We start from the raw sequence: 27,935 nt of genomic DNA on the forward strand, positions 1-27,935 counted from the left end.
ATTGGTACGGATCCAGATGCTCAGTTTCCTCCAGGACCAAAGGGAGCTGCCGTGCCACCACGCTCTCAACGACCTTCGCAAGAAAGCGAAGGTTGGAGACAGGACGAAAGTTGTTTAAAATAGCTGGATCCAATGCAGGTTTCTTAAGGAGGGGCCTTACCACCGCCTCTTTCAAGGCGGCAGGGAAGTGAAAATGAAAATTAAGTGCTTCTGATTTCATCTTTTTCAGAGAAAGAATAAGGTAGCATACAAATCAGAACCCATTCTCTTAAACAATGCTGGGCAAATTACATTAAGACATTCTCCATTGTAGATTAGTTAAATAATCAGAAAAACTATCTTGACCTTTACATTCCACTTCCTCTGTAGTTCCTTCTTCAGGTCCTTGTACTTCTCTAGCTTCTCATAATCCTTCTTGCGTACTAATATGATGTTTGTTGATGGCTAGTACCTGCTTGTCCATCTGGACCTGGAAGTTCCACAGAATCTTAGCCCTCTAATTTTCCATGTCCTTCTGTGGGATCCCTCTGTGCAGATGTATACTTGGTTCTGCTGCTTACATCTTACACTCTACCAGTATGTGTTGGACTGACTCTGAGACATCACTGCATGGTCTACACCTTGGGTCCTGTGCCATGTGATTGTGAGATATCAAGGTCTGTATATCTTTTGTGTGGCCCACTGGTAATTCTACCCCATTAGTCTTAACTACTTTCTTCTCTCTTGAGTATCCAGCCACACTTCTTCAATCCAGATGACATCCTAATGTACTCACAATAGAGATGGACCAGGAAAGTGATGTCTCATTCACTCCTAGCAAATCCCTTAATATCATCCAGGTAGAGGAAATGGTTCATGTTCTTGAATGAACACACACACACACACACACACACACACACACAGTATTTTCCTGCACATTCCCTATGGATAGGCACTACAAAAATTGCCTGCAGTTGCATAGGATACCATTTTTTTTTAAAATAGGAAAATTCTACTTGAGATGAATGTCATTTCAACATAATTTCTTTCCACTCAGAAGATAGCTATTCAGTCTTGAAACACTATTTCCAATATCCAAACTGCATAAGATGTCAGGAAATAAAAATTAAGCTTTATCTCTGGTCTACAGAAATGTTTTTTCCTTGATAAAACTGAATCACCATTATTGATCTTAAATGTAATCTGAATCATAGGAAAAAAGAATTTCATCTGGGAATATAAAAGCTTATACTTACAAAATTGTTAAACTTTCAGTTAAGCATTTTTTGTATTCCATATAAAGCATGTGAAATAAGGAAAAATATTCACTATTTTTAAAAAGAAAAGACTTCAAACTCAATTGACAGCTTGAGACATCTACCGTATTTTCCGGCGTATAAGACAACTGGGCGTATAAGACGACCCCCTACATTTCCTGTTAAATTATAAAAGGTAAAGGTAAAGGTTCCCCCGCACATGCGTGCTAGTCGTTTCCGACTCTAGGGGCCGGTGCTCATCTCCGTTTCAAAGCCGAAGAGCCAGCGTTTGTCCGAGGACGTCTCCGTGGTCATGTGGCCGGCATGACTAGACGCCAAAGGCGCACGGAACGCTGTTACCTTCCCACCGTAGTGGTCCCTATTTTTCTACTTGCATTTTTACGTGCTTTCGAACTGCTAGGTGGGCAGAAGCTGGGACGAGTAACAGGCGCTCACTCTGTTACGCGGCACTCGGGATTCGACCCGCCAAACTGCCGACCTTCTGATCGACAAGCTCAGCGTCATATACCGCCCTTTTCCCGAGGGACTCAGGGCGGTTTACAGGGCAAATTAAAACAGTACAATATATACAGGTTAAAATAAAATAAAATAAAATAGCCCCAAAATAATTAAAAATTAAAAACTTAACCCCAAACCCTCAGTCCAGGCCGGCAAGCTCGAATATCCAAGTTTTTAGGTCCCAGCGAAACGAGCAAAGGTCGGGGGCCATCCGGAGTTCCACAGGCAGCTGATTCTAAAGGGCAGGCGTGCCCACCAAGAACGCTCTCCCCCTGGGGGCCGCCAGTCAGCACTCCCTGACCGGCAGCACCCTGAGGAGGCCCTTCCTGTGGGAGCGCACAGGATGATGGGAAGTTGATGCTGGCAGCAGGTGCTCCCAAAGATAGTCTGGACCCATGTCATTTAGGGCTCTATAGGTCATCATCAGCACCTTGAATCTTACCTGGAGGGCAACTGGAAGCCAATGCTCGCGGAGAAGAGGCGTTACATGGGAGTATCGGAAAACCCCCATCACAACTCACATGGCCACATTCTGCACCAGCTGAAGCCTCCGAGTGGTCCTCAAGGGCAGCCCCATTGGGCTATACTCGCCGTATAAGACTACCCCTCTTCCAACACACACCAAATAAAAATTAAAAAACATCAGATTTGATTTTAATATGGTAATTTTAATTCAAATGCTTGTGACATGCAGGTACTTAGTAGGAAAACTGTCACTTATAAACATAAGGCTGCTTGTCATCAAACATGTAAACATAAAACAGTGCAAATGGATTAAACTTTTCCTAATTCACTCTAAAGCTTTCCCAAATGGGAGATCCGCTCCAGGTTTTCCAGCCAGCCAGCCCAGTTCCTGAGTCAAATGTGTCCTTAGAGCTAAGCAGCTGCTCTGGCTACTGCATTCCCCACCTGCCTTTCAAGTTGGGATAGACTGCAGCTGCTCTTCAACTTTAGAAGGAAAGACGCCCAGACCCCAGCCTGTAAAAAATCTCAGACTGCAGCTTCTTCTCCCTGCAAAGACCAAATGGGAGATCCGCTCCAGGTTTTCCAGCCAGCCCTGTCCCTAAAGTTTCAGCACCCGTCGTATAAGACGACCCCTGACTTTTGAGAAGATTTTCATGGGTTAAAAAGTCGTCTTATACGCCAGAAAATATGGTACCAAATCACTGTATACATTGCAAAGGTATCAATTATTGAAAAAAGGAATTAATTGTGGTATATCTTTTCGGTTCCTTGGTTCCAAAATTAAATGGTCATTATATGCAGCACTTTATTTTATTTATCTATTTATTAAAAAAAAATACATAGCCACCTATTTTACAACAGCTCCTGATCAATAATTAAAACATCAATAAAACAATGTAAAACTATTAAAACCATGCATTAAAAACTTGAAGTTGAAGTTAAACATCTAACATCCTCATTAAATCTTTTATCCATCTCACTTTATGCCAGAACTTGGGAGAAAAACCAGGTTTTAAGTGCTTTTCAGAAATTTTAGGATAAATTGTTTTTCTCTAGTCTTTTGTTCCATGTTGTGTTGCAATCTTAATAACAAAAGCAATAATAAATTTAATATATTAGAAATAAATCATGTGACTTAATTTTAATAACAAATGCCTCTAATCTTACCACTTATTTGAAAGTGTTTGAAAGAAAGTAAAGTCCTTTATTTAGAATTAACTTATAATTAACTTATAATTTGCTTGCATCTTATTTAAATAACTCAGTGTCCATGGATGATGGGCATTTTACTTACTATTTTCATACGAGTAGTTGCAGTCTTAGATCAAATTAAAATCAGAACTGATTTCCACCCTGTTAAGCATCTTAGTTGAAAGCTAAATAACAGAATTCTTATCTTTAGCAGATCAACTCTGCAAATGTAAGCACATTGATTTGTGCTTTAGATTGTAAGCCGCCCTGAGTCTTCGGAGAAGGGTGGGATAGAAATGGGATTAAAAAAAATGTAAACATTAGTTGTAAAATCGGAAGGAAACTTTGCAATCTCTCACCTTGCACCTTTTGTTGCAAAACTGCTGTTTTGGCTCATTAGAAACTCTTAAGTTGGCTGTTTCAATTTAAAACTTCTACTTTGAAATGTTTCATGCTTTGTGAAATTTCCTAGACTGAATTAAGCAAATTATTTCTCTTTAAGTACTGTTGCTTGGGGTGAGAAGAAGTACAGAAAAAGAAAACACAGAGATAAAAAAGCTCTTAAGGTCTTTTTGAATGTGGTTTTGAGTTAAATTTCTTCCAATGATTTTATCATGCTGATATGGATAATTAGATATATCAATGGTAGAGTGGTGCAATATACCATATGGGTGCATATGTGTGAACTTTGTAGAATTGTAGTTAAATTAGCAAGAAACCAACACTTTAGCAATACGGTGTAGGAAGAAAAGTCGTCATCATGGTTCCATCCAAGTCAGAGATAAACACATTGGCGACTGCTTTAGGAAGAAGGTTACAGTTTATTACAGTGGAAAGCCAGACAGAAAGATGGCAGAAAAGGCCTGAGCACATGTGGGGAGTGGGTTTTATATCCCCTGGACTCTATTGTTTGGTTATTTCCTATTTCAGGCTTTGTATTTCCTGTGTCACGTATTTTGACCTGAGTCTAGGTTTGCCTTTCTGGTACTCTTGATGGTTGTGGGTCAATCCTATTATGTCCAAAGGTCATATCCTGCTTTCCTGGGGCTGGAGTATGTAGATGTCAGGGCTTTGTCTTCCTAAGCTTCTAGGTCCAACCTTCTTGATGGCTTACATTTGCATGTCTATAGAACTGGTTTTCTGCTTGGGGGAAGGAAACCTGAGACTATTAAGAAAACTGGGCATGCTTTCCTGGTTCTTCAAGATCTTTTTAGGAAATATATTTTTCTGCCCTTTTAATATTTCCTTTTCTGGGAAGCTGACTTCCCTCAACGGGAATGTACCGTATTTTCCGGCATATAAGACGACTTTTTAACCCATGAAAATCACCTCAAAAGTTGGGGGGTCGTCTTATACGCCGGAAAAATACCTCTCGGATCTTTTCTCTTTTCTGCTGGATGGCGGGATTGCTGGGTGAATGGAGGTAGGCATGGCGACCCATAGTAAAGCAGCTGATGGCGAACGGCGAAGGAGGGCAAACTCTCATCAGCTTCTGGGGTGGCTACTGCAGCTTCTGCCGTTGCTCTCTCTAGGACTGGCCATGCTAGCGCCTCCAATGCTGGCCGTCAGGTCCCCAATGAGAGGAGGGGCAGGCAGTCCCCAGAGGCGCCCCGCTCGACCGTAGGAAGGGAGCACCTTTGCTCCCGCCGAGGCACCGCCTGACTCGTGCCGACCAGAAGAATTGCTTGCCCGGTCACGGAGTGCGGAACTGAGAGCAGCAGCGCACCAGGCGAGAGAGCTCAGAGAAAAGAAGGCGAGGCGCCCATTTGGCGGGGAAGGAGCAAAGATGGGCAAATCACAGCAGGCAGAGCAGAGAAACATTACAGGGGGAAAGGGGTGGGGTTTAAAAGGCAAGGCGGGCAGGACGTGGTGACGTTCTGCAGTTAGAAGTAACGAAGGAGCCTCCGGGCGCTTTCTGGATCGGATTGTGCAAACTGAGCATGCCGCTACAGTCCTCGTGTTTCCCAGGGTTGCCTATCGTGCCAGAGGTATTCCCTGTAGCCCCAAATTCTTTAGCTCCCCACTTTCCTTAATTCGGGCGAATTTTGTGCTCCATGGAGAAACATTAATACGCAAATGCCGTTTGTTTAACCGCGCAAAACTCGGGGGAAACCTTGGTATTTGGGAACGGAAAGGCTTAAGCCTTTTCATTTCTGTTTTATGCACGGGCTGGGAGGGTCACGAAGTTTACCTCTTTTATTTTAGTAACATCGTGGCACTTATAAAAAAAGGGTACTAATGCTAAACGAGTTGTTAATATGCAGATTGTGTGCCAGGAAGTAAAATATTGAGTTATTAGCCCAAACCCTATAATTTAACATGAAAAGTAGGGGGTCGTCTTATACGCCGGGTCGCCTTATACGCTGGAAAATACGGTATTCCAAATGCAATATGTTATTCAAAAGAGAATACTAATAAGCAGATCTCTTCTAGGTTTTGAAACTGAATTACTTTGTACCTGATACATAGTTTTCATACCTTGTATGAGAGTTCCTTAGAGCATCTGACTGAACAGTCCTGGAGGCAGAAGAACTGGAATTTTAGTCTGACCTAGTGTGTAAACTGATTAACCTCAAATCTGCTTTCTATGGGATTATGAGAATACTCATACTATGCGTCTGGAGATCACCAGGATAGGTGCACTTGATACTGTATGATAATGCAGGATTGACAAAGGCATGCAGTTCTTTTTTTTTTTAACAAGATCACATTTGTGCTCACTTGTAAAAACAAACAAACACTTCTATATTGGAAAGAATACCTCTGTTAAACAATTGTAATAGTCAGTCCATTCCAATGGATTGCTGGTAACACTTAAGTTTAACTATTAACATAATTAAAATGATTATTTTTTTAAAAAAGTTGTTTCGTCTTTAGGGATTTTCTTTTATTGGGAGCATTTTATGCTACAGTTTTCTTCTTCCAGAAGTGGCTACATTTAGACAACGATTGATCTAGAGTTTAGACCTTACAGCTTTAACAAAATGAACATTTTATATGAGAAGAAAGGTGGCTTTGTGATTCTCTTATAACATTGCAAATCATGATTCCATAATTCCCTCCCCCTCTATGTTTGTGTACAAAGGGTCATTAGATTTACTCACACATTTTTAATAGTGGAGATAGATTTTTTCTTTCTTTCTGAAAACCCTTAGCTGCAGTCTTATGTACTTCAGAACTGTCCCAGAACAAGAACGCCACTAGGAAGCTGCACCCTAAATCTTTACAAAAGAATATTCAAGCAAGATCAACTATATTGTAAAAAGGAAAGGTACAAGTAAAAGATGAGGAGACCTGGCTTGTCAGTAGTACTTGTGGGGAAACAAACTTTGGATGTTCTTATTGAGTAAGCTGTACATTAGTAAACCATTAATGTTGTGGAGTTGGAAACTGGTATCTTGGGATATGTTAATAGGATTATAAAATCCAGATGAGTTTTTCTATTCTATTCTGCCTCCCTGATCCAGATACATTTAGAATACCGTGTCTTTTTCTAGTTACCATGGTTCAGAAAGCTCAATAAAAAATTGGTATGAGAGCAGGTGAAGGCTACCAGGATGGAAAAGGATCTGGAAATAATTCACATAGGGATTGGTTTAAAGGTCTGGGTAGATTTAATCTACAGATGTCCTTTTTATACTGTTTAAATACCTAAAACATTATCATATAAAAGATGGAATGACTTTTGCTCTATTGTCTTAGAGGGCAAGACCAATTCCAAAGGATGAAGATTAAAATAAAACAGGTTTAGATTAGATTTCAGAAGAAATTATTGACTATAAAGTTGTCTGCTAGGCTGTCACTTGAAGTGGTGAGATTTCTGGAGGTCTTCAACAGAGGCTGGATGCAATCCTGCAGTAAACTTGCTGCCAGGGCTAACCTCTTTTCTGGCTCTGTGATTCTAAGTGGGGAGATCATTGTTGAGCCGGGAAAGAACATCAATTTGCTGTGGGTTAAAGAATTTTGGGCCTTTTAAGAATGAAACTTGTACATGCTGGAAAACAATTAGCTGATGCATGGTTACTGACACTGTTCCCTACAACTGTCCAGGATCTAAGGAAGTGGTAAGAATCACATTCAGACTCATTCAGTAAATACATAGGTGATACATATGTGTGATAAATAAATTCTTATCGGAGAAAAAAATCAGTAAGGCTTATATCTGAATAGACTTTTTTTTGCTTCGCTTTTTTTTAAGCACTTGGGCATTAAGAATGTCAGGTTATTTCAGAGAAGAGATTTAATATGTACACAAGTGCAGCTTTTGAGAAATAATTTGATATACTGTACATCATTCTCTGAATTTTAAGACTTGTAAGGGACTTCTTTTTCTGCTGAAATTTTAGCTCTCAATACCAGAAGCTATTACATCAATTTAGTCTCTTGACTAAAATTGATAATTGCATTCCAGTAATTTCAGTTCTTGCCCCTTCATGGATTACTGCCTTGTCGTGGCGAAGGGGCTTGCGTAATTCAATGAAGCTATGAGCTATGCCGTGCAGGGCCACCCAAGACGGACAGGTCATAGCAGAGAGTTCTGACAAAACGTGATCCACTGGAGAAGGAAATGGCAACCCACTCCAGTATCTTTGCTATGAAAACCCTATGGACAGTACCAAAAGGCAAAACGATATGACGCTGGAAGATGAGCCCCTCAGGTCGGAAGGCGTTCAATATGCTACTGGGGAAGAGCAGAGGGCTAGTACTAGTAGCGCCAGAAAGAATGAAGCGACTGGGCCAAAGCCGAAAGGACGCTCAGCTGTGGATGTGTCTGGTGGTGAAAGGAAAGTCCGATGCTGTAAAGATTTTTTCTCCATAGGAACCTGGAATGTAAGATCCATGAATCAAGGAAAACTGGACGTGGTCAAACAAGAGATGACAAGACTGAACATTGACATCTTAGGTATCAGCGAACTAAAATGGACAGGAATGGGTGAATTTAATTCAGATGACCATCAGGTATACTACTGTGGGCAAGAATCCTTCAGAAGAAATGGAGTAGCCTTCATAGTCATTAAAAGAGTAGGAAAAGCAATACTGGGATACAATCCTCAAAATGACAGAATGATCTCAGTTCGAATCCAAGGCAAACCATTCAATATCACAGTAGTCCAGGTCTATGCCCCAACCACCAGTGCTGAAGAGGATGAAATTGACCAGTTCTATGAAGCACTACAGCACCTTATAGAACTAACACCAAAAAATGATGTTCTTATCATCATGGGGGATTGGAATGCTAAAGTAGGAAGCCAAAAGATAACCGGAATAACAGGCAAGTTTGGCCTTGGAGTACAAAATGAAGCAGGGCACAGGCTGATAGAATTCTGTCAAGAGAATACGATGGTCATAGCAAACACTCTTTTCCAACAACCCAAGAGATGGCTCTACACATGGACATCACCAGATGGTCAACACAGAAATCAGATTGACTATATGCTCTGCAGCCAAAGATGGAGAAGCTCTATACAGTCAGTAAAAACAAGACCAGGAGCTGACTGTGGCTCAGACCATGAGCTTCTCCTTGCAAAGTTTAGGCTTAAACTGAAGAAAGTAGGGAAAAGCACTAGGCCAGTCAGGTATGAATTAAATCATATCCCTGTTGAATATACAGTAGAGGTGACAAATAGATTTAAGGAATTAGATCTGATAGACAGAGTGCCTGAAGAACTATGGACAGAGGTTCGCGACATTGTACAACAGGTAGCAACCAAAACCATCCCAAAGAAAAAGAAATGCAAGAAAGCAAAATGGCTGTCTGAGGAAGCTTTGCAAATAGCTGAGGAAAGGAGGGAAGCGAAAGGCAAGGGAGAAAAAGAAAGATACACCCAATTGAATGCAGAATTCCAGAGAATAGCTAGAAGAGATAAGAATGCCTTCTTAAATGAACAGTGCAAAGAAATAGAAGAAAACAATAGAATAGGGAGGACCAGAGATCTTTTCAAGAAAATTGGAGAAATGAAGGGAACGTTTCATGCAAAAATGGGCATGATAAAGGACCAAAATGGCAGGGACCTAACAGAGGCAGAAGAGATTAAGAAGAGGTGGCAAAATTACACAGAAGAACTATACAAGAATGAGCTTAACGTCCCTGACAATCACAATGAGGTGGTCACTGACCTCGAGGAAACATCCTAGAATGTGAAGTGAAGTGGGCCTTAGAAAAGCTGAGCAACAACAAAGCTAGTGGAAGTGACAGTATTCCAGCTGAGCTATTCAAAATCTTAAAAGACAGTGCAGTAAAAGTGCTACACTCAATTTGCCAGCAAATTTGGAAAACTCAACAGTGGCCACAGGATTGGAAAAGATCAGTTTACATTCCAATTCCAAAGAAAGGCAGTGCCAAAGAATGTTCAAACTATCGCACCATTGCACTCATTTCTCATGCTAGTAAAGTCATGCTTAAAATCCTACAAGCTAGACTTCAGCAGTATGTGGATCGAGAACTACCAGAAGTGCAGGTAGGATTTCGAAGAGGCAGAGGAACTAGAGATCAAATTGCCAACATACGCTGGATCATGGAGAAAGCTAGAGAGTTCCAGAAAAACATCTACTTCTGCTTCATTGACTATGCTAAAGCCTTTGATTGTGTGGATCATAACAAACTGTGGCAAGTTCTTAAAGAGATGGGAGTACCAGACCATCTTATTTGTCTCTTGAGAAACCTATATGCGGGTCAAGAAGCAACAGTGAGAACTGGACACGGAACCACTGATTGGTTCAAAATTGGGAAAGGAGTCCGGCAAGGCTGTATACTGTCGCCTTGCCTATTTAACTTATATGCAGAGCACATCATGAGAAAGGCAGGGCTAGATGAATCAAAAGTTGGAATTAAGATTGCCGGAAGAAATATCAACAACCTAAGATACGCAGATGATACCACTCTAATGGCAGAAAGTGAAGAAGAACTAAAGAGCCTCTTGTTGCAGGTGAAGAAGGAGAGTGCAAAAGTTGGGTTGAAACTTAACATTAAGAAAACCAAGATCATGGCATCTGACCCTCTCAATTCCTGGCAAATAGATGGGGAAGAAATGGAGGTAGTGACAGATTTTATTTTCCTGGGCTCCAAGATCACTGCAGATGGGGACTGTAGCCAAGAAATTAAAAGACGCTTGCTCCTGGGGAGGAAAGCCATGGCAAATCTAGACAGCACACTAAAAAGCAGAGACATCACCCTGTCAACAAAAGTGCGTATAGTCAAGGCTATGGTCTTCCCAGTTGCAATGTATGGCAGTGAAAGTTGGACCATAAGAAAGGCTGAACGCCAAAGAATTGAGGCCTTTGAACTGTGGTGCTGGAGAAGACTCCTGCGAGTCCCTTGGACCGCAAGGCGATCAAACCGGTCAGTCCTAGAGGAGATCAATCCTGACTGCTCTTTAGAAGGCCAGATCCTGAAGCTAAAACTCAAGTACTTTGGCCACCTAATGAGAAGGAAGGACTCACTGGAGAAGAGCCTAATGCTGGGAAAGATCGAGGGCAATAGAAGAAGGGGACGACAGAGAATGAGGTGGCTGGATGGAGTCACTGAAGCAGTAGGCGTGAGCTTAAATGGACTCCAGAAGATGGTAGAGGACAGGAAGGCCCGGAGGAACATTGTCCATAGGGTCGCGATGGGTCGGACACGACTTCGCAGCTAACAACAACAACAAATTTCAGTTCTTGAGACCATTCAACAAGTTTTGGGTTTTAAACTAAATTAATAAGTGTAGGAAAACGTCATAGGATATGTGTTGATAATTTTTGTTGTAAAACCAGATTCTTGAAGTCCCAGTTCTTAAAGATCTGGGAACTATCTCATTCCTCTCCTCTCAACACTTCATCTCATTTTCTTCATCATTTTTTCTCCCTCAGACACGTGATGAGACTAATATACAAACAAACAGTAATTTTCAAATAATGTAGATCCCAAACATACATATAAAACTTCATTCGATGTCTTAGTTTAGTAATTGTGTATTTGTAGGCAGTTAATAAGAAGTTGCAATTTTTTGATGTATATGTCCAAAAACTTTGCAATATTCATGAAGAAATTGCAACTTCCTGCAATAACTCCAGCAAAGCTACAAAAAACTGTGCTACTTGGAACATCTTACATTTTAAAGAGATACCTGGTTGATACCTAGGATCCTGGCAGCAACCCGTGTCAACCATGAGTGCCAGTCAATTTGAGTGTTCAGTTGACTGAGTTTCATGTTTTATGAATAAAAGTTGTATAATAATAATGTTGGAAGGGACCTTGGAGGTCTTCTAGTCCAACCCCCTGCTCAGGCAGGAAACCCTATAACATTTCAGACAAATGGCTGTCCAGTCTCTTCTTAAAAACTTCCAGTGTTGGAGCATTCACCGCTTCTGGGGGCAGGTTGTTCCACTGGTTAATTGTTCTAACTGTCAGGAAATTTCTCCTTAGTGCTAGGTTGCTTCTCTCCTTGATTAGTTTCCATCCGTTGCTTCTTGTCCTGCCTTCAGGCGCTTTGGAGAATAGCTTGACTCCCTCTTCTTTGTGGCAGCCACTGAGATATTGGAACACTGCTATCATGTCCCCCCGTCTTCTCTTCATTAAACTAGACATATCCAATTCCAGCAACCATTCCTTATATGTTTTAGCCTCCAGTCCCCTAATCATCTTTGTTACTCTTCTCTGTACTCTTTCTAGAGTCTCAACATCTTTTTTACATCGTGGTGACCAAAACTGGGTGCAGTATTCCAAGTGTGGCCTTACCAAGGGATTGTAAAGTGGTATTAATATTTGACATGATCTTGATTCTATCCCCCTGTTAATGCAGCCTAGCACTGTGTTGGCTTTTTTGGCAGCTGCAGCACACTGCTGGCTCATATTTAAGTGATTGTCTATCAGGACTCCGAGATCCTTTTCACAGTTGCTACTATTGAGCAAGGTACCACCTATACTATACCTGTACATTTGGTTTTTCTTGCCTAAATGCAGAACCTTACTTTTTTCACCATTGAATTTCATTTTGTTAGATAGCGCCCAGTGTTCAAGTCTGTCCAGATCCTCCTGTATCTTAATCCTGTTTTCTGGAGTGTTGCCTATTCCTGCCAGCTTGGTGTCATCTGCAAATTTGATGAGTTCCCCATCTATCATCTCATCCAAATCGTTGATGAAGATGTTGAAGAGCACTGGGCCTAGAACAGAGCCCTGAGGCACCCCACTACACACTTCCCTCCATGTAGATGCAGTTCCATTGAGGACCACATGCTGAGTACGGCTGGTCAGCCAACTATGAATCCATCTGGTGATGATGCTGCCTAACCCACATTTTTCTCGATATACATATTGGAAATACTAATAACTTTGTGGAAGAAGGCAATGGGAAACTGTTGCAGCTCAGAAAGCTATATAAATGAGTTCATGAAATCACAAGAGGAGCTTGATCTGAAGAAAAACTTACTTGGCTTACACCTTGAAAACCAGTGTGGTAACGCATTCGTCTTTCAAAGTCAGTTTGATGATTCACTGCATGGAAGCTGTTCAATCAACTGTGTTGAAGAGGGCCTTTAATGAGAGGAGGACAATCAAATGTTTGCATGCTGGGAATTTTCTGAAAATAATCACCACAATAGGGAAATCTCTCAAAATAGTACCAGTGCATTTGTATCCTTAGCAACTCATTCTCTCAACTGCAGATTGTGTACTCATTTATGTATGTGTTATTTACAGATAAAATAATCTAATTGTATAGAATATGGTATTATTTGTTTCTTAACAAAGCAAAATGTAGCTATTCAGATGTAAATAAAAATAAAACCAGTTCAAACCAGGGAACCTGAAAGCAATAGCATTTGCATTAATGGCTTATATTTGGATAGACCTAATTCTCCTAACTGGCAATTTAATTACCACATTACATGAGAATATTGACTTCTCTTCCACTTTGTCACCTCATAAATGCTGTATCCTGTTTTAGAGTGTTCAGTATGCTTCTTGGCAGAAATTCAGATGTGCAAACCATCATTATTCCTGGGTCTTGCATTAATTTGACTTCATTTTAAGAACTTCTTTTGACATCCTTATTTTATTTATTTAGCCAAACTGCAAGCTGATGTGTAATGCATAATTCTGTAGTTGCTAAAGAAAAATTAAATGCTATGTATATCTTTGTCAATTGTCATTGTAAGGCATGATTAGTATATCATATTTTATTTCTTTCCTCAGTGAGATATATGCATACCTGCATACAGGGGCAGGCAGAAATACGCAAACACTTGTGGTTGAAAAAAGAGTATGCTTATATGTTGAATAAATTGTCAGTCCTGGAAAGAGACCAAAATTTTGGTTGTAATTCTGTGCACAGAGTGTACTTGCTCAGTCGTGTGACAGTTTTAACATCTTAGCTTTAAGAGTTTGCTGGGGGAGGATGAGAGGGAGTGTACAGGAGTGTGTAAGAAGTGTGAGTCCCTGACAGTGCATGAGTTTGTGAGAGAGGCAGGGTGTAAGTTAGGGAGAGTGCATGAAAGCTAGGGAGAGGGCACAGAGGTGTGAAGGAATATGCAAGAGGTGCAGATGGGAGGTGTGTGAGGCAGGCGTGGCAAGAATTGAGACTGCACAAGAGAGGCACAGTGCATCAGGAGATGTGCACTGGGATGCATGAGTGGCTGGCATTGCGCAAAAGCTGAGGGACTGGGGGAAGGGTGTGTGTGGGGAAGATTTACAACACTGACTTGTGACATTCTTTGCCAGCTTCCTCATTGACTTTCTGGTTGTAAATAGCGATCAGGTCATTGCAGAGTGCTACAAACAGGTACAAATGCAAACTGGTTGCCAAGTACCAGTTCATGCTCACAGTGTTAGGATAATCAGAACTCCAAGGATCAGTCGTAACCACCATTCGTTCATTACTGTTGTAATTTTGAATGAATAATTATAGGTAGAGGATTGTATAGATCCTTTACTATATACTAACAGTACCTTCCTGAATATATTTTCTTTCAAGTTGGTGTTACTGATTATATTATTTTCATTAGAATTAATGATTGAGCATTGTTATTGCTTGAAGCTTATTTTGATTTCTACTTTATACTCATTTGTATGGAAGAAGTTTTATACTTTATGTCAGCAGTGTGGAAGGGGAGATAACAAATAAGGTACAGAAACAGGATTTGCATGGGTGTGTATCTGAGGGGAGAAATGAGTACGGTAAATGGTTTGCCATACAAGTAGTCATTTTTTTACTTTTGAGCTTTATTTGTTGTGAAAGCTACTATATGAAAATATTTATTTCCCCAAAAAATAAACCATAAAAACAAAAACAATTAGAAAAAATGGGCAGTATATAAAAATCTCATTATCTTGTCCATTAGGTAAGCTTCTTGCCAATTTCTTTTGACAAGGATGTATTCATGAAGTTATAAGGAGTTTTGACTTCAAGATGCTTCTTGATTTCCTGGAAACCAGCATGATAAAAAAAATTCATATTTCAAATTATCTTAAAGAGGGAAGGACAACCTGAAAGTGTGCTAGTGAATGTTTTAAAAATAGTCTCAACTTTTAAGGAAAATCAAAATCATTATATGTATACCCTTAGCAACCCTCCACTCAAGTGTAAATTGTGTACTTATATGCATGCTATTTGTAGACAAAATAATCTGATTCTATACAATAGTTTTATTTATTTCATAAAGCAAATTGTAGATATTCAGGTATAATAAACAAATAAGTAAAATAATGTGTGCAAACTGTACAGCTCATCTTTAATACTGGAATTTGCACAATAATAGTTTACTATGATTCGGTTTCAAGCATTTTATAATTTATTATATTTTTTAAAAATTAAAGGATGATAGGTCCCGCATTCTTAGCAACTGCCCTGGATTTCTGACTGTCATAGCATTTTGCAGTCATGTGATTGTAATTTGCAACCTTTCCTACTGCTTCCCAGAAGCAAAGTAAAGAGGAAAGCTGGCAGGAAGTCAGAAGTTGCAATCACTTCCTCACATAATGGCGCATATAATCTTCGCTTAATGATGGTAAATGGGGACTGCTGGAACTGTTATTGTTAAAGCGGCATGGTCACTGATGGTGACTGATGCCAGGCCCTAAAAACTGGAAATCTGAATTTGGATAGAATTAATGCTAATTGACTTCCTGTTCCTGTTCACTCCTTTCATCTTTCAATACAGCATCTTTCTGAAGATAAAAAGTTAATTTTAAATCAATTTAATTCTAACTGGTATGTATATATTGTAAAGAAGTGGTCTTAGTTCCATATTTGCTATGTATTAATGTTGTGTTATGGTTATGTACATTACAAAAAGGGTTATGAGGTAAAGTTGGCCGGAACACACGGCAGCTTTTGACAGCTGTCAAAAGCTGCCAAAGGCTTATGCGCAGCGGCTTGACAGCTCTGAGCTGTCAAGCCGCGGAAACAGCTCAGGCGCGGCAAATGGAACAAGCCGGCTGTCAAAGCCAGCCGCCACTGATTGGACCTCACCAACTGCGGGAAATCGGCAAGTTCCTGATTGGTTGCCAGTGTGCCAGCTGGGGTATAAATATCGGCGCAGAAAGTCTGTCAGCGCCCAGTTCCCTGCCTTTATTAAAAGGTTGTTACTTGAGCCAGCTGTCTCGTGTGTTCCTTGCTGATGATAACGCAATATTCTTTAAAAAGATACATTTGTATATACACATATTAATGCAGCTATACTGAACTATAGTTTGATTTGATTTGAAATCCATTGGATTTCATCTCCTGTAACAAACTTTGAACATATTGTCACACTTCTAGAGGGCACCAAGTTGGCAAGGCTATTGTAATATGTAAACTCCCCAGTTTTTGTTCAGTAGAGGTAAACTAAATTCCCAGAATTCCTAACCAGTGTGGGTGTGGAGATATATTTGTATATACACCTGGATATACAAATTTTAGTAAATAACTATAGAATAGTTGTCATAAATCTTCTAAACTTTCATTAAGAATGGAATATCCAAGATCCCACTCATTCCAAATGGCTTTATATAATAAGATAAACTTGTGAGCTATCACCTCCCCTCCAAAAAATGTGTTAATGCGTTATGCGCTTTTGTCTCTCCGTGAAAAGTACTGTTCTTTTTTGCCTTTCTTCTGACATCCTGGTTGCTATAGTGCAGTGATCTATTTATGAACACATAGGAAATTGTTGCAGTAGAGTAAATGTTTTCTGGTCATATCTTTGTGAATAATTCTTCTTAAAAGGGATTATTATTGGATATCTAATGGATTATTTTTTTCTGAAAGGATGGAAAGGAATACATTGATTTTTTTTAATCTTTAATGACACGATAGCAGTGTTCCAATATTTGAGAGGCTGCCAAAAAGAAGAAAGGGTCAGTCTATTTTTCAAAACATCAGAAGGTAAAAGGCAGGACAAGAAGCAATGGATGGAAACTAATCATGGAGAGAACCAACCTAGAACTAAGGTGAAATTTCCTGACAGTAAAATAATTAAGCAACAGAACAGCTTTCCTTTAGAAGTTGTGGGTGCTCCATCACTGGGGTTTTTAAGAAGAGATTGGACAGCCATTTGTCCAGAATGGTTGTCAAACTCAATTTCATTGAGGGTCGCATCAGCATTATGGTTGCCCTCAGATGGGCGTAGCTGGGTAGGCGTGACTGGGTGGCCACAACCAGGTTGCAGTGATTAGGTAGGCATAATTTTGTGGGCATGGCTGGCTCGACACCACTTGGTGCAGCTGACTCGGTATGGCCAGGTGGACAGGCTGGGTAGACGTGGCCAGGTAGGTGCAACTAGCCCAGCTCCACTGACTTGGGACGGCTGGGTCAGCAATGGAACAAGTTGCACCAGCTAACTTGTGGGAATAACTCAGTGCCCCACAAGCTTCTCACTTCCCCAAACTGCTAGCAGCCAAGTGTGTGTTCACATGCGTGTGCACATGCACACACAATCCCCGCATTCCAAGTTTGGGGACTTTTATCAACAGAGGAAGGAGAGGTCCTCATTCCCAAGCCCAGGCATAATTGGCAGCTTGCCAACTCTGATGTGGGTAAAAGTCCAAGTTTGGAATGGTGTGTGCGTGCATGAGCATGCAAAAGTTCTTGGTTGAATTAGAAAGATTTCTGGAGAGAAGGAGAGGTGGTGAGGAGCTGCTTGAGGGAAGGCTGCCCCAACAAATCAGCATCCTTCTCAAAATTATTCCCTTTCAAGAAGGGCCAGCCTCCCTCTTGCAGGACTGGGGAGCTTTACTCCCCTGCCTCTTCTTCTTGTTCTCCAGAGATCTGTCAAGGCAGAAATTTGACTCCGCACTTCCACACACAGCAGCATCACCTTCCACCTCCTGGTTTGCTGGGAGGGGGCACCGGACAGGGAAGCGCCAGTGCTCAGATGTCTGGGATTGGGAGAAGAAGGTCTCTTTTGGCGTGCTGTGTGCATGCACACACATGCCATTCCAAGTTTGGAGACTTTTATCCACATCTGAGCTGGCAAGCTCCCAGTCATGCCTGAGCTTTGGGAGAAGGACTTCTCCTTCTGTGGATAAAAGTCCCCAAATTTGGAGTGAAAGGTGTTTATGTATTTGTGTGTATGCTGCTGTTTGGCAGTTTGGGGTTTGTGGAACACTGAGCTGTCCCCACTTCGAGTTAGCCAGTGTGACTTGTTCCATCGCTGACCCAGCTGTCCTGAGTCAGTGGGGCTGGGCCGACTGCACCTACCTGGCCATGCCTACCCAGCTGCTGTGAGTCATAGTAGACCCATGCCCGCCTGCCCTTGCGCTTACTGCTGCCACACAGCACCACATATTGGAGAGGCTTCTGAAGCCTCTCTTTTGCTAGTGCTGCTGCTACTAACAAGACACCTGAAGAAGCGAGGAGGTAATTACTCAATCACCTTCTCTTACTAGTCTGCTTACGGGCCAGATCTAAACACATCATGGGCCTTGAGTTTGACATGTCTGATATAGGGTCTTTTGCTTGAGCAAGGGGTTGGACTAAAAGACATGCAAGTTTCTTTCCAACTCTTGTTATTTTGTATTCTGTTATTCTTATATTGGAGATGGTTACCAGCATCAAATTCCTGGGTGTGCAGTTAACAAGTAGGCTGGCTTAGTCACTCCACTGCGAGACACTGGTGAAGCAGGAACAGCAGTACCTGCATTTTCTGCGTCACATGAGAAAAGCGCATCTTTCTTTCCCTGTCCTGACCACTTTCTATAGAGGGATGACCAAGAGCATCCTATCATACAGCATCACAGTCTGGTTTGGAAGCATCACTGCTTCAGATGGGAAGCTGGTGCAGAGAGTGATGAGGATGGCTGAAAAGATTGTTGGCAGTTCCTCCCCTCTATCCAGGACATAGCACACAAGTGTGGCTTGAGCAGGGTCCGCAAGATTGTCTGGGACACTACACATCCTCTTCATGACCTGTTTTCCTTGTTACCTTTTGGGAGGAGACTTCGTGGTATCCAAAGAAGAACATCCAGATTCAGCCACAGTTTCATTCCATATAGCATTAACCTTGTGAACTCTCAAGCTTCCTTCTTCCATTATATATTCAAGATGGACAGTGATTAATATTTATATGTTACTTATATGTAATGGTGTAGGTCTATACATATGTTGTATATAGTATGTTTAAATGTGTGTTATGTATATGTACGCTTTGAGAGCAAGCTACTAAATTTCATTTTCAATGTATGCCATTGTATCTATCTATCTGTCTTGTCTTGTCCTGTCCTGTCCTGTCCTGTCCTGTTATTTTACTGATGGAGATAACAGTGCAGTGGTTGCAGAGAATAGTTTGTGGGTTTGCTTGCAGAAGTGTTGATGTATAGTGAAAATCAACTTCAAACCAGTTGGAGTTGAGCTCAAGTAAGCCAGCTGCTCCTAAGTGTGAGGAACATGTCCAAGAGCTCCCCCATCAGAAGAAAAAACTGTGTGACATCACTCTAGGTTTATCAACAAGTCCACAAGATCATTGGAGGACATGATGAAGCAGCTAAAGATGGATAGTTTAGTCTTTTACTAGTGATAATAGAATAAAAAAAACTATTTCATGATTACCAAAGTATATTCTAATATTTCAGTCATCTTCTAGGTAAGTTGATTTGTATCATACTGTATGCCATTGTATCTATCTATCTGTCTTGTCTTGTCTTGTCCTGTCCTGTCCTGTCCTGTCCTGTTATTTTACTGATGGAGATAACAGTGCAGTGGTTGCAGAGAATAGTTTGTGGGTTTGCTTGCAGAAGTGTTGATGTATAGTGAAAATCAACTTCAAACCAGTTGGAGTTGAGCTCAAGTAAGCCAGCTGCTCCTAAGTGTGAGGAACATGTCCAAGAGCTCCCCCATCAGAAGAAAAAACTGTGTGACATCACTCTAGGTTTATCATCAAGTCCACAAGATCATTGGAGGACATGATGAAGCAGCTAAAGATGGATAGTTTAGTCTTTTACTAGTGATAATAGAATAAAAAAAAACTATTTCATGATTACCAAAGTATATTCTAATATTTCAGTCATCTTCTAGGTAAGTTGATTTGTATCATACTGTGTGGTATACAATTGAATTTTCAAGATTTAACCTGTACATTTACAAACCTGTAATATTTTTATTTTTTAAATTTTAATTCCATTTATATCCTGCCCTTCTCCGAAGACTCAGGACGGCTTACAAGCTTAGCAATAGCCTTCATTCTATGTATATGCCTGCTTATTAGGGCTTTCACACACACCCCAAGCAGCATTATTACAAAGTCAGCTTAATTGCCCCCAACAATCTGGGTCCTCATTTTACCTACCTCGGAAGGATGGAAGGCTGAGTCAACCTTATACCTGTCAAGTCATGAAAAAATGGATGATTTTGTTTGAATTTATTTTAAATGATACTATTATCCTTTCTCCCTCTAGCTGTGAAAGAGAGATTATAGCCTATAAGGTATTCCAATTCACTACTTTTGAAGAAGACCAGTGATAGAATATGCCTCCTCCTGCAAATATTGTGAAAGTAGCTATAGAGTGGCCTGGTGCCTTTCCAAAGTTGATGGAAATTGACCAAGTAAGTACTTATTTCTGTGTATTATTTCTAAAAGTCTTAATACTTTTAGACTAACAATTGTTAATGTTTATTATACAGTATCTTAAGTAGTCTTATAATAAGTCAACTGTGGAACCTTCTGAAAGAATCTTTTACTTACACAAAAGGTTTGTATAGATTTTGCATAAAGATAGTCCTCACTAAATAATACTAACTGGGGCTGAAATTGCTGCCAGTAAGTGATGCAGTCATTATACAAAACATTATATGACATTTCCATTTAGTGAGGCAGTTCCAACTGGGTTGTTAGGTCAAGACCTCATGTTTCTACTATCCTGCCTTGCCAACCTATGTTTCAAACACACACACCCCTTTTCTATCTTCTTCTGTCTCTGCCCATTTGGTTGCCTGGACACCACTTCTCTGACCCTTCCAGTTAATTTTCAGGGTCTTCCTCCAGCCACTGACAAGAGAAATTTGGTCTGACCCTTTGTCTTGTCAGCAGTGGGAAAAGAAGATTGTGAATATCGGTCAGGGGTGGTGGAATGCAGGACAGTGGGGGTGTATGGCAGAGTACAGGGCAGCCAGAAGGGCAGAAATGGAGCAGATGGAGGCAGCTGAAATCATCTTGAAGTCATAAATATAGACAGGCTGCCAATCACTCAAATTTTGATCACTGTAATCTCAGGGGCCTTGCAGTGCTTGTAACTATGTGTCCTGGGCATAAGCGCAATTCACTCAGTATTATCAGAGCCTTGAATGTTGTTGTGGACTACATGTACTACTTCCAGGACATGATTGAACCAAAGTGTAATTTTACGCTGATGATCTATAAATTAATTTGCATATATTTAAAAGGATGACTTGGCTTCATATGACTGATATTTTGAAATTAATTACTGTAATTCATATGAACTGGTCAGCAGTTTGTGTAGCTCTTATTGAACTTTTACTACCATCAAATATATAGATTTTTTTTAAAGAAAAAATTTGTGACCTTAAAAGCAGTTGAAAGTGAAAGTCTTATGTGTGGCATGCTTCCAATTAGCAATTTCCTGGCAATGAAGGGCTCTCAAATTTTGCAGTAGCCCTACTATTCAAAGTGGTCAATAGGCACTTTCTGAAAAACAAGATTTTCTAGATTTGGTGTCATTTTGGGAGTTCCCAGATTTTGATTATTGGCTCATATGTAATTGTTGTATATGAATCAGGTTCAATACTTGGTAAAGAAATGGGGGCTGCCATTTGAAGATAATAAATCCAGTGTAAGAAAATATTCAGTTATAATTGTGTTATTCTATATTGCAATCATTGTGCCTATCCTGGAGTTAGTGTTTGTAATGCTGCTTTATATAGGACTACTTTGCTAAAGTTCCTGAAAGATAGGCATTTCTCAGGTATCTTCCTATTTTTTAGGAATTTTCTCAGATGGGCAATTTGTTCCTGGGAAAGACTACATAAGTTGCAATGGCATTCTAGAGGTGGGTGGGGATAGAATTGGACTTTGTTCTCTTGTGTCTGTGTAATGATTCCAGATTGATCCCGCACTTGATCCCTCCTCCCAAGAGGGCAGTCTGTCTCTGACAGAATTTTTTTTAATTTTTTTTATTTAGATCACTGAATAGGGTTTTTTTTAAGGACAGAATCCAGCAAAAATAAAAAAAAATATCTCAACCAAATCTATACCACAGTCATGTTCATATTCGACCCATTATAGATGCACTTATTTAAATCTTGATCCAATGCCTAGGAAAATGAAAATACATTTTTTGAAATTTATTGTGAAGTGTTTCTTCAGCTATAATCCAACTTCTATATCAATTACTATCCCATGTGTTGCTGAAAAGTATAATAGATCTTAGCAGAACTAGTATTTTTTTTATGATACAGATATGTTGTAAGCATCTCTCCTAAGCAAGCAATAAAACATTAATTAATTCAGGTCAGAATGTTGTGTGCCTAGAAAGTCCTGTTTAGTTGCAGACACAGAGGTTACTGTTCCTATATCAGATTATTATAAGAAATAAAAATAAATGTAATGATATATTTTAATGAAGATTTATGGCAGTCTTCCTATTTTCAACACCATATGACAACATTAGGCTCTTTGTATATAGAGTTAAACTCATGTAGGAATACTTAAGCAATAATTTTACTTATAATGCTACATTTAATAAACGTAATTATAGTTATATAGATATTAATCTCACATTCAATCACTGATGTTGTCAAAAGTTTCAGGAAAGTAGACTATGTAGATTATAAGTAGACTATATAGAAACAGATTGTGCTACTTTCTCATGTCTACAATGTAAAAACATTTCAACCATTGACAAAGACTATATCTGATGAACCCATTTGCGATTACTGAGACATTTTAGAGTACAGTGACATTGAAACACTGGCAATGCGTAAATAAAACTGGAGGTTTTCTCTCTACCTGTATAAAAATATCAGCTACCCTGTGAAATCACAAGAAGCGTGGAATCTGCCTTAATAAGCAGTAAGTGAATATGTAATATGATTTATATTCATCAGTTTTATTGTATTCATCAATAATAGATCAGCATAGTTCAGGGGTAGGGAACCTTGGCTCTTTTATGACTTGTGGACTTCAATACCCGGAATTCCTGAACCAGCCATGCTGACTCAGGAATTTTGGGAGTTGAAGTCCACATGTCATAAAAGAGCCAAGGTTCCCTATCCCCGGCATAGGTGGACAACCATTTTAGAAATGGATCCACTTTGATAATTGCCAAATTCTTTGGCAATCACACAGTTAGTAAAGTTGATGGAAAATAGAGTAGATTTCTCTCCCGTCCATATATGCTACCCTGTATTTGGTATTCTCTTGCACTTTTCTTCATATTATCACACAAACATTCTTGCAAAGATCCATCACCAACCCTAAAGTAGCTGCATTTTTTTCTGGGTCTCTGGACATCTGTAATCTTCACATTCACACTGTAGTTTATTAAGTTGGCATTCTTGTTTTAATGTTATGTTGAAACCCACTTGACAATGAAAAAATAGCCAATCAATACATCTTGATTGCTGCTGTATTGTAATGTTGGCAGTTTGTCTATCCACCCAATTTATTAAGCAGTGTACTTTCTCATATATTCATCCAGAAGTTGCTGACATTAAGTTGGAATTGTATATGAAACAGTGCTTTCCATCACATACATATATATCTATATGAGCATTCCTACCCACTACAATAATGTTTTCCATTATGTTTAGGAGTACCACTTTTTTAAAAAATGAGATAATGATGTAATGACTCAAGCTTAGTATGATTCAAATTAATTACAAGATGACTCATTCACATGTTGACAAGTTGTGTATCTCTGTTGCCTAAGACTTTTGTTATTGCCATCAGAGATTTATTTATCATGCGGTAGGAAAAAGTGAATGAACTTTCATCACCATATGCTTATATGGTGCAGTATTCACTTGCACAGCAGTTCAGGAAATTTATCTTTCATGAGCTTATTAGAGTATTCAGAAGTATTTTTAAAAGTCTTTGGTATACAGGTTTAATACCAAAAATAACAAAAAAAATAATAGTTATATTTTTTAATTATAAACTTGCTTTTACATTAATTTTTATGAGGGCCAGAGTCTACTTTGGATTTCTGTAACTTCAGTTAGATGCTACTCTGGGCAAAGTTGCTCTTATTTTGACATTTTTTTAAAAAAAGAATTGTTTCTTGAAAATTTTTTGGTGATGATAGATTCCCTCAAACTAAATGCAAAAATAATTTCAGAATGACTGCATCATATAGATGTCTTGAGAAATATGAAATGGATATATTTGCATAATGTTTCTGACACCCTGCCTGAGTTTAACAGAACTAAAAGTGTTCGCTGCTGATTTTTATTTGCAATTCATTTCTCTCATTGTAGTGTCCAACAATAGTCATCCAGTACTGATGGATTCCAGTAGCCCTGATACCTTTCTTTCCTTTGTGGCAATATCTTGGTGAACCTTTCACCATATTCATCACTGGTTGCACCTAGATTTTCAGGAAAGAAGTCAAAGTGTGAATGCAGGCAATGAATCTTCAGTGACATGTTGCACTTCAGGTTCTTGTATGCCATAACAGTTTGTTAACAGTTGAATGTAATTTGTGTCAATGCTGCTAACATCGAATGTTATTGCTTGAGAAGAGATGAAGAAGTAGCCGTTTCATATGTTAAACTTGTGTATTGCTTTAAGAGATTTAGTTTAAGGTTGGGAGGGGGGACGAGTAGGATTGCACCTTTCAAGGCCATCTCTAACTAGAGAAGATAAGACCTTGGTGGGTTTTCTAACGGAAGTGAAACTGATTCTTTAAATTAATTGGAGAATATGATTAATGACAAAATTAGAAAGGTGGAGAATTGTGTTTTAATATATTGTGCAAGGGGCACAATATATTTCAGTTTCCAGCTTCCTTCGAGCAAGCATTTGCCGGTGTATTAGGCTAATAAAGGACTTTTAAGGTATACAATGCCTCAGAGTCACTTGAAAAACCCATACGTCAGAAACTTGACATCAAGCTGGAATCTCCCTACTTTTTAAACTAATTAGGGAGTCTCGACCTCCCGTTGCTGTCTCTAAGTTTGGGAGGCAGTCTGGCAAAGAGTTGGAGAAGATCCCACAATGGAGGAAGAAAAATTGCCTGAAGCCAGCTCCCCGGCACCAGCAGCCACCCCAGTGGGGGAAGGGCTAGGGAAGAAGCCGGCAGGGAAAGAGTTTCAGCAATCCTCCCAGCTGGGAGCTAGACCCAAACAACCAGGAGAAATGGTCTGGTTGTCAGAGTGGATTAAGCCCAGCGGAGACTCCAGGTGCCTTGGAGCAGCCTTGGCATCCCCAAGGGCTTCAAAGGCAGAGGAGGTGGGACGACAACAAAGAGAATCCTACACATCGTATTCCCCAGACCGGTGGGGAGCAGCCAGGCTAGCTGAGATTGAAGACTCGGGTGAGTGGAAATATCCATCTGCAGCCCAAAGCCAATCAGTTGACAATTTAGCAGAAAGGTTTGAAGAACTAGAAGTGAGAAGCGCAGAACAGCTCCTGCCGAAAGAGGCCCCCACCCCCCTTTTCGCAGAGCTAACGGCCCTCCAACCCCTGGAGTTCCCTGCTAGGGCCTCCAGTCCCACAGAAGAAGAGGAACTAGGGCCCCCTCAGCAGTTGGCAGTGTGGCAGCCCCCACAGAAGGAGGAGCAGCAATCTCTGAGCCTAAATCAGCTGATAGAGGCCTTGCAGCAGATTGGGGTGTTGCAGAAGCCTGGAGAGCAACAGCCAATTGTGGGATGACAATCCCATGGAGACTGGTCACCACCCCCGAGTGCCAAGCAACCACTGAGGGGCCTACAAGTGAGGGAGGCACCACAGCCTTTGAGACTAACACAACTATTAGTACATCATCAGCAGAGGGTGCCACCATTCCCTTCAGCCAAAATCCAGAGTAGACAACAGCAACCCCCGCCCATCCAACAACCATTGAGGGGCCTACAACAGCAGATGGTGCCACAATGTCCCACCAACCAAAAGTACTCTCCCCTCAGACAACCACAGCAGGGGAGGCAGTTGTTGTTGTTGTTGTTAGTTGCGAAGTCGTGTCTGACCCATCGCGACCCTATGGACAATGTTCCTCCAGGCCTTCCTGTCCTCTACCATCTTCTGGAGTCCATTTAAGCTCACGCCTACTGCTTCAGTGACTCCATCCAGCCACCTCATTCTCTGTCGTCCCCTTCTTCTATTGCCCTCAATCTTTCCCAGCATTAGGCTCTTCTCCAGTGAGTCCTTCCTTCTCATTAGGTGGCCAAAGTATTTGAGTTTTAGCTTGGGTGTATCTTTCTTTTTCTCCCTTGCCTTTCGCTTCCCTCCTTTCCTCAGCTATTTGCAAAGCTTCCTCAGACAGCCATTTTGCTTTCTTGCATTTCTTTTTCTTTGGGATGGTTTTGGTTGCTACCTGTTGTACAATGTTGCGAACCTCTGTCCATAGTTCTTCAGGCACTCTGTCTATCAGATCTAATTCCTTAAATCTATTTGTCACCTCTACTGTATATTGAACAGGGATATGATTTAATTCATACCTGACTGGCCTAGTGCTTTTCCCTACTTTCTTTAATTTAAGCCTAAACTTTGCAACAAGAAGCTCATGGTCTGAGCCACAGTCAGCTCCTGGTCTTGTTTTTTACTGACTGTATAGAGCTTCTCCATCTTTGGCTGCAGAGCATATAGTCAATCTGATTTCTGTGTTGACCGTCTGGTGATGTCCATGTGTAAAGCCGTCTCTTGGGCTGTTGACAAAGAGTGTTTGCTATGACCATCGTATTCTCTTGACAAAATTCTATCAGCCTGTGCCCTGCTTCATTTTGTACTCCAAGGCCAAACTTGCCTGTTAATCCAGTTATCTTTTGGCTTCCTACTTTAGCATTCCAATCCCCCATGATGATAAGGACATCATTTTTGGGTGTTAGTTCTATAAGGTGCTGTAGGGCTTCATAGAACCGGTCAATTTCATCCTCTTCAGCACCGGTGGTTGGGGCATAGACTTGGACTACTGTGATATTGAATGGTTTGCCTTGGATTCGAACTGAGATCGTTCTGTCATTTTGAGGATTGTATCCCAGTATTGCTTTTCCTACTCTTTTATTGACTATGAAGGCTACTCCATTTCTTCTGAGGGATTCTTGTCCGCAGTAGTATACCTGATGGTCATCTGAATTAAATTCACCCATTCCTGTCCATTTTAGTTCGCTGATACCTAAGATGTCGATGTTTAGTCTTGTCATCTCTTGTTTGACCACGTCCAGCTTTCCTTGATTCATGGATCTTACATTCCAGGTTCCTATGGAGAAAAAATCTTTACAGCATCGGACTTTCCTTTCACCACCAGACATATCCACAGCTGAGCGTCCTTTCGGCTTTGGCCCAGTCGCTTCATTCTTTCTGGCACTACTAGTACTAGCCCTCTGCTCTTCCCCAGTAGCATATTGGACGCCTTCCGACCTGAGGAGCTCATCTTCCAGCGTCATATCATTTTGCCTTTTGGTACTGTCCATAGGGTTTTCATGGCAAAGATACTGGAGTGGTTTGCCATTTCCTTCTCCAGTGGATCACATTTTGTCAGAACTCTCTGCTATGACCTTTCCGTCTTGGGTGGCCCTGCACGGCATAGCTCATAGCTTCATTGAATTACGCAAGCCCCTTCGCCAAGACAAGGCAGTAATCCATGAAGGGGGGGAGGCAGTAGCAGGCCCTAAACGTGCAACCCCTGGGCCTACAACAGCACCAATGGGGTAGACACCATTTGGGAGTCCAACAGCAGCAATGGGAGCCCCAGCAGCCATTGAACCAACAACTAGGGTGTGGCCAGCCGCAATGGGGGCCCCAGCAAGCAATGATGAACCCACCCTTCAAAGCAACCTTTGATGTGGACCCAGAGAAACTGATTTTTTTTTCCTTAACCATGTATGCTCTCGCTTGAATCGCTGGGGTCACACTTACCTGGACCCGAGTGCAATGGTCGATGTGATTGCATCCAACCTAGAG

At 40.7% G+C, this 27,935-nt stretch overlaps 1 protein-coding gene across 4 annotated transcripts in view; it reads left to right on the forward strand.

Annotated features, from left to right (window-relative positions):
* The window catches only part of ELMO1 (engulfment and cell motility 1), a 336,399-nt gene that overhangs the window by 44,931 nt on the left and 263,533 nt on the right, over window positions 1-27,935 (forward strand). For 2 of the 4 annotated variants that reach the window (XM_081343171.1, XM_081343172.1), the window contains one exon: window positions 20,260-20,407. The exons of the other annotated variants lie outside the window; for them this stretch is intronic. In XM_081343171.1, coding sequence (XP_081199297.1) covers window positions 20,330-20,407 — 78 coding nt within the window. In that variant the 5' untranslated portion in view covers window positions 20,260-20,329. The remainder of the gene's footprint in view (window positions 1-20,259; window positions 20,408-27,935) is intronic. 4 annotated transcript variants of the gene reach the window in all.

Source organism: Vipera berus, assembly GCF_964194415.1.
Source record: "Vipera berus genome assembly, chromosome: Z".
Taxonomy (NCBI): domain Eukaryota; kingdom Metazoa; phylum Chordata; class Lepidosauria; order Squamata; family Viperidae; genus Vipera; species Vipera berus.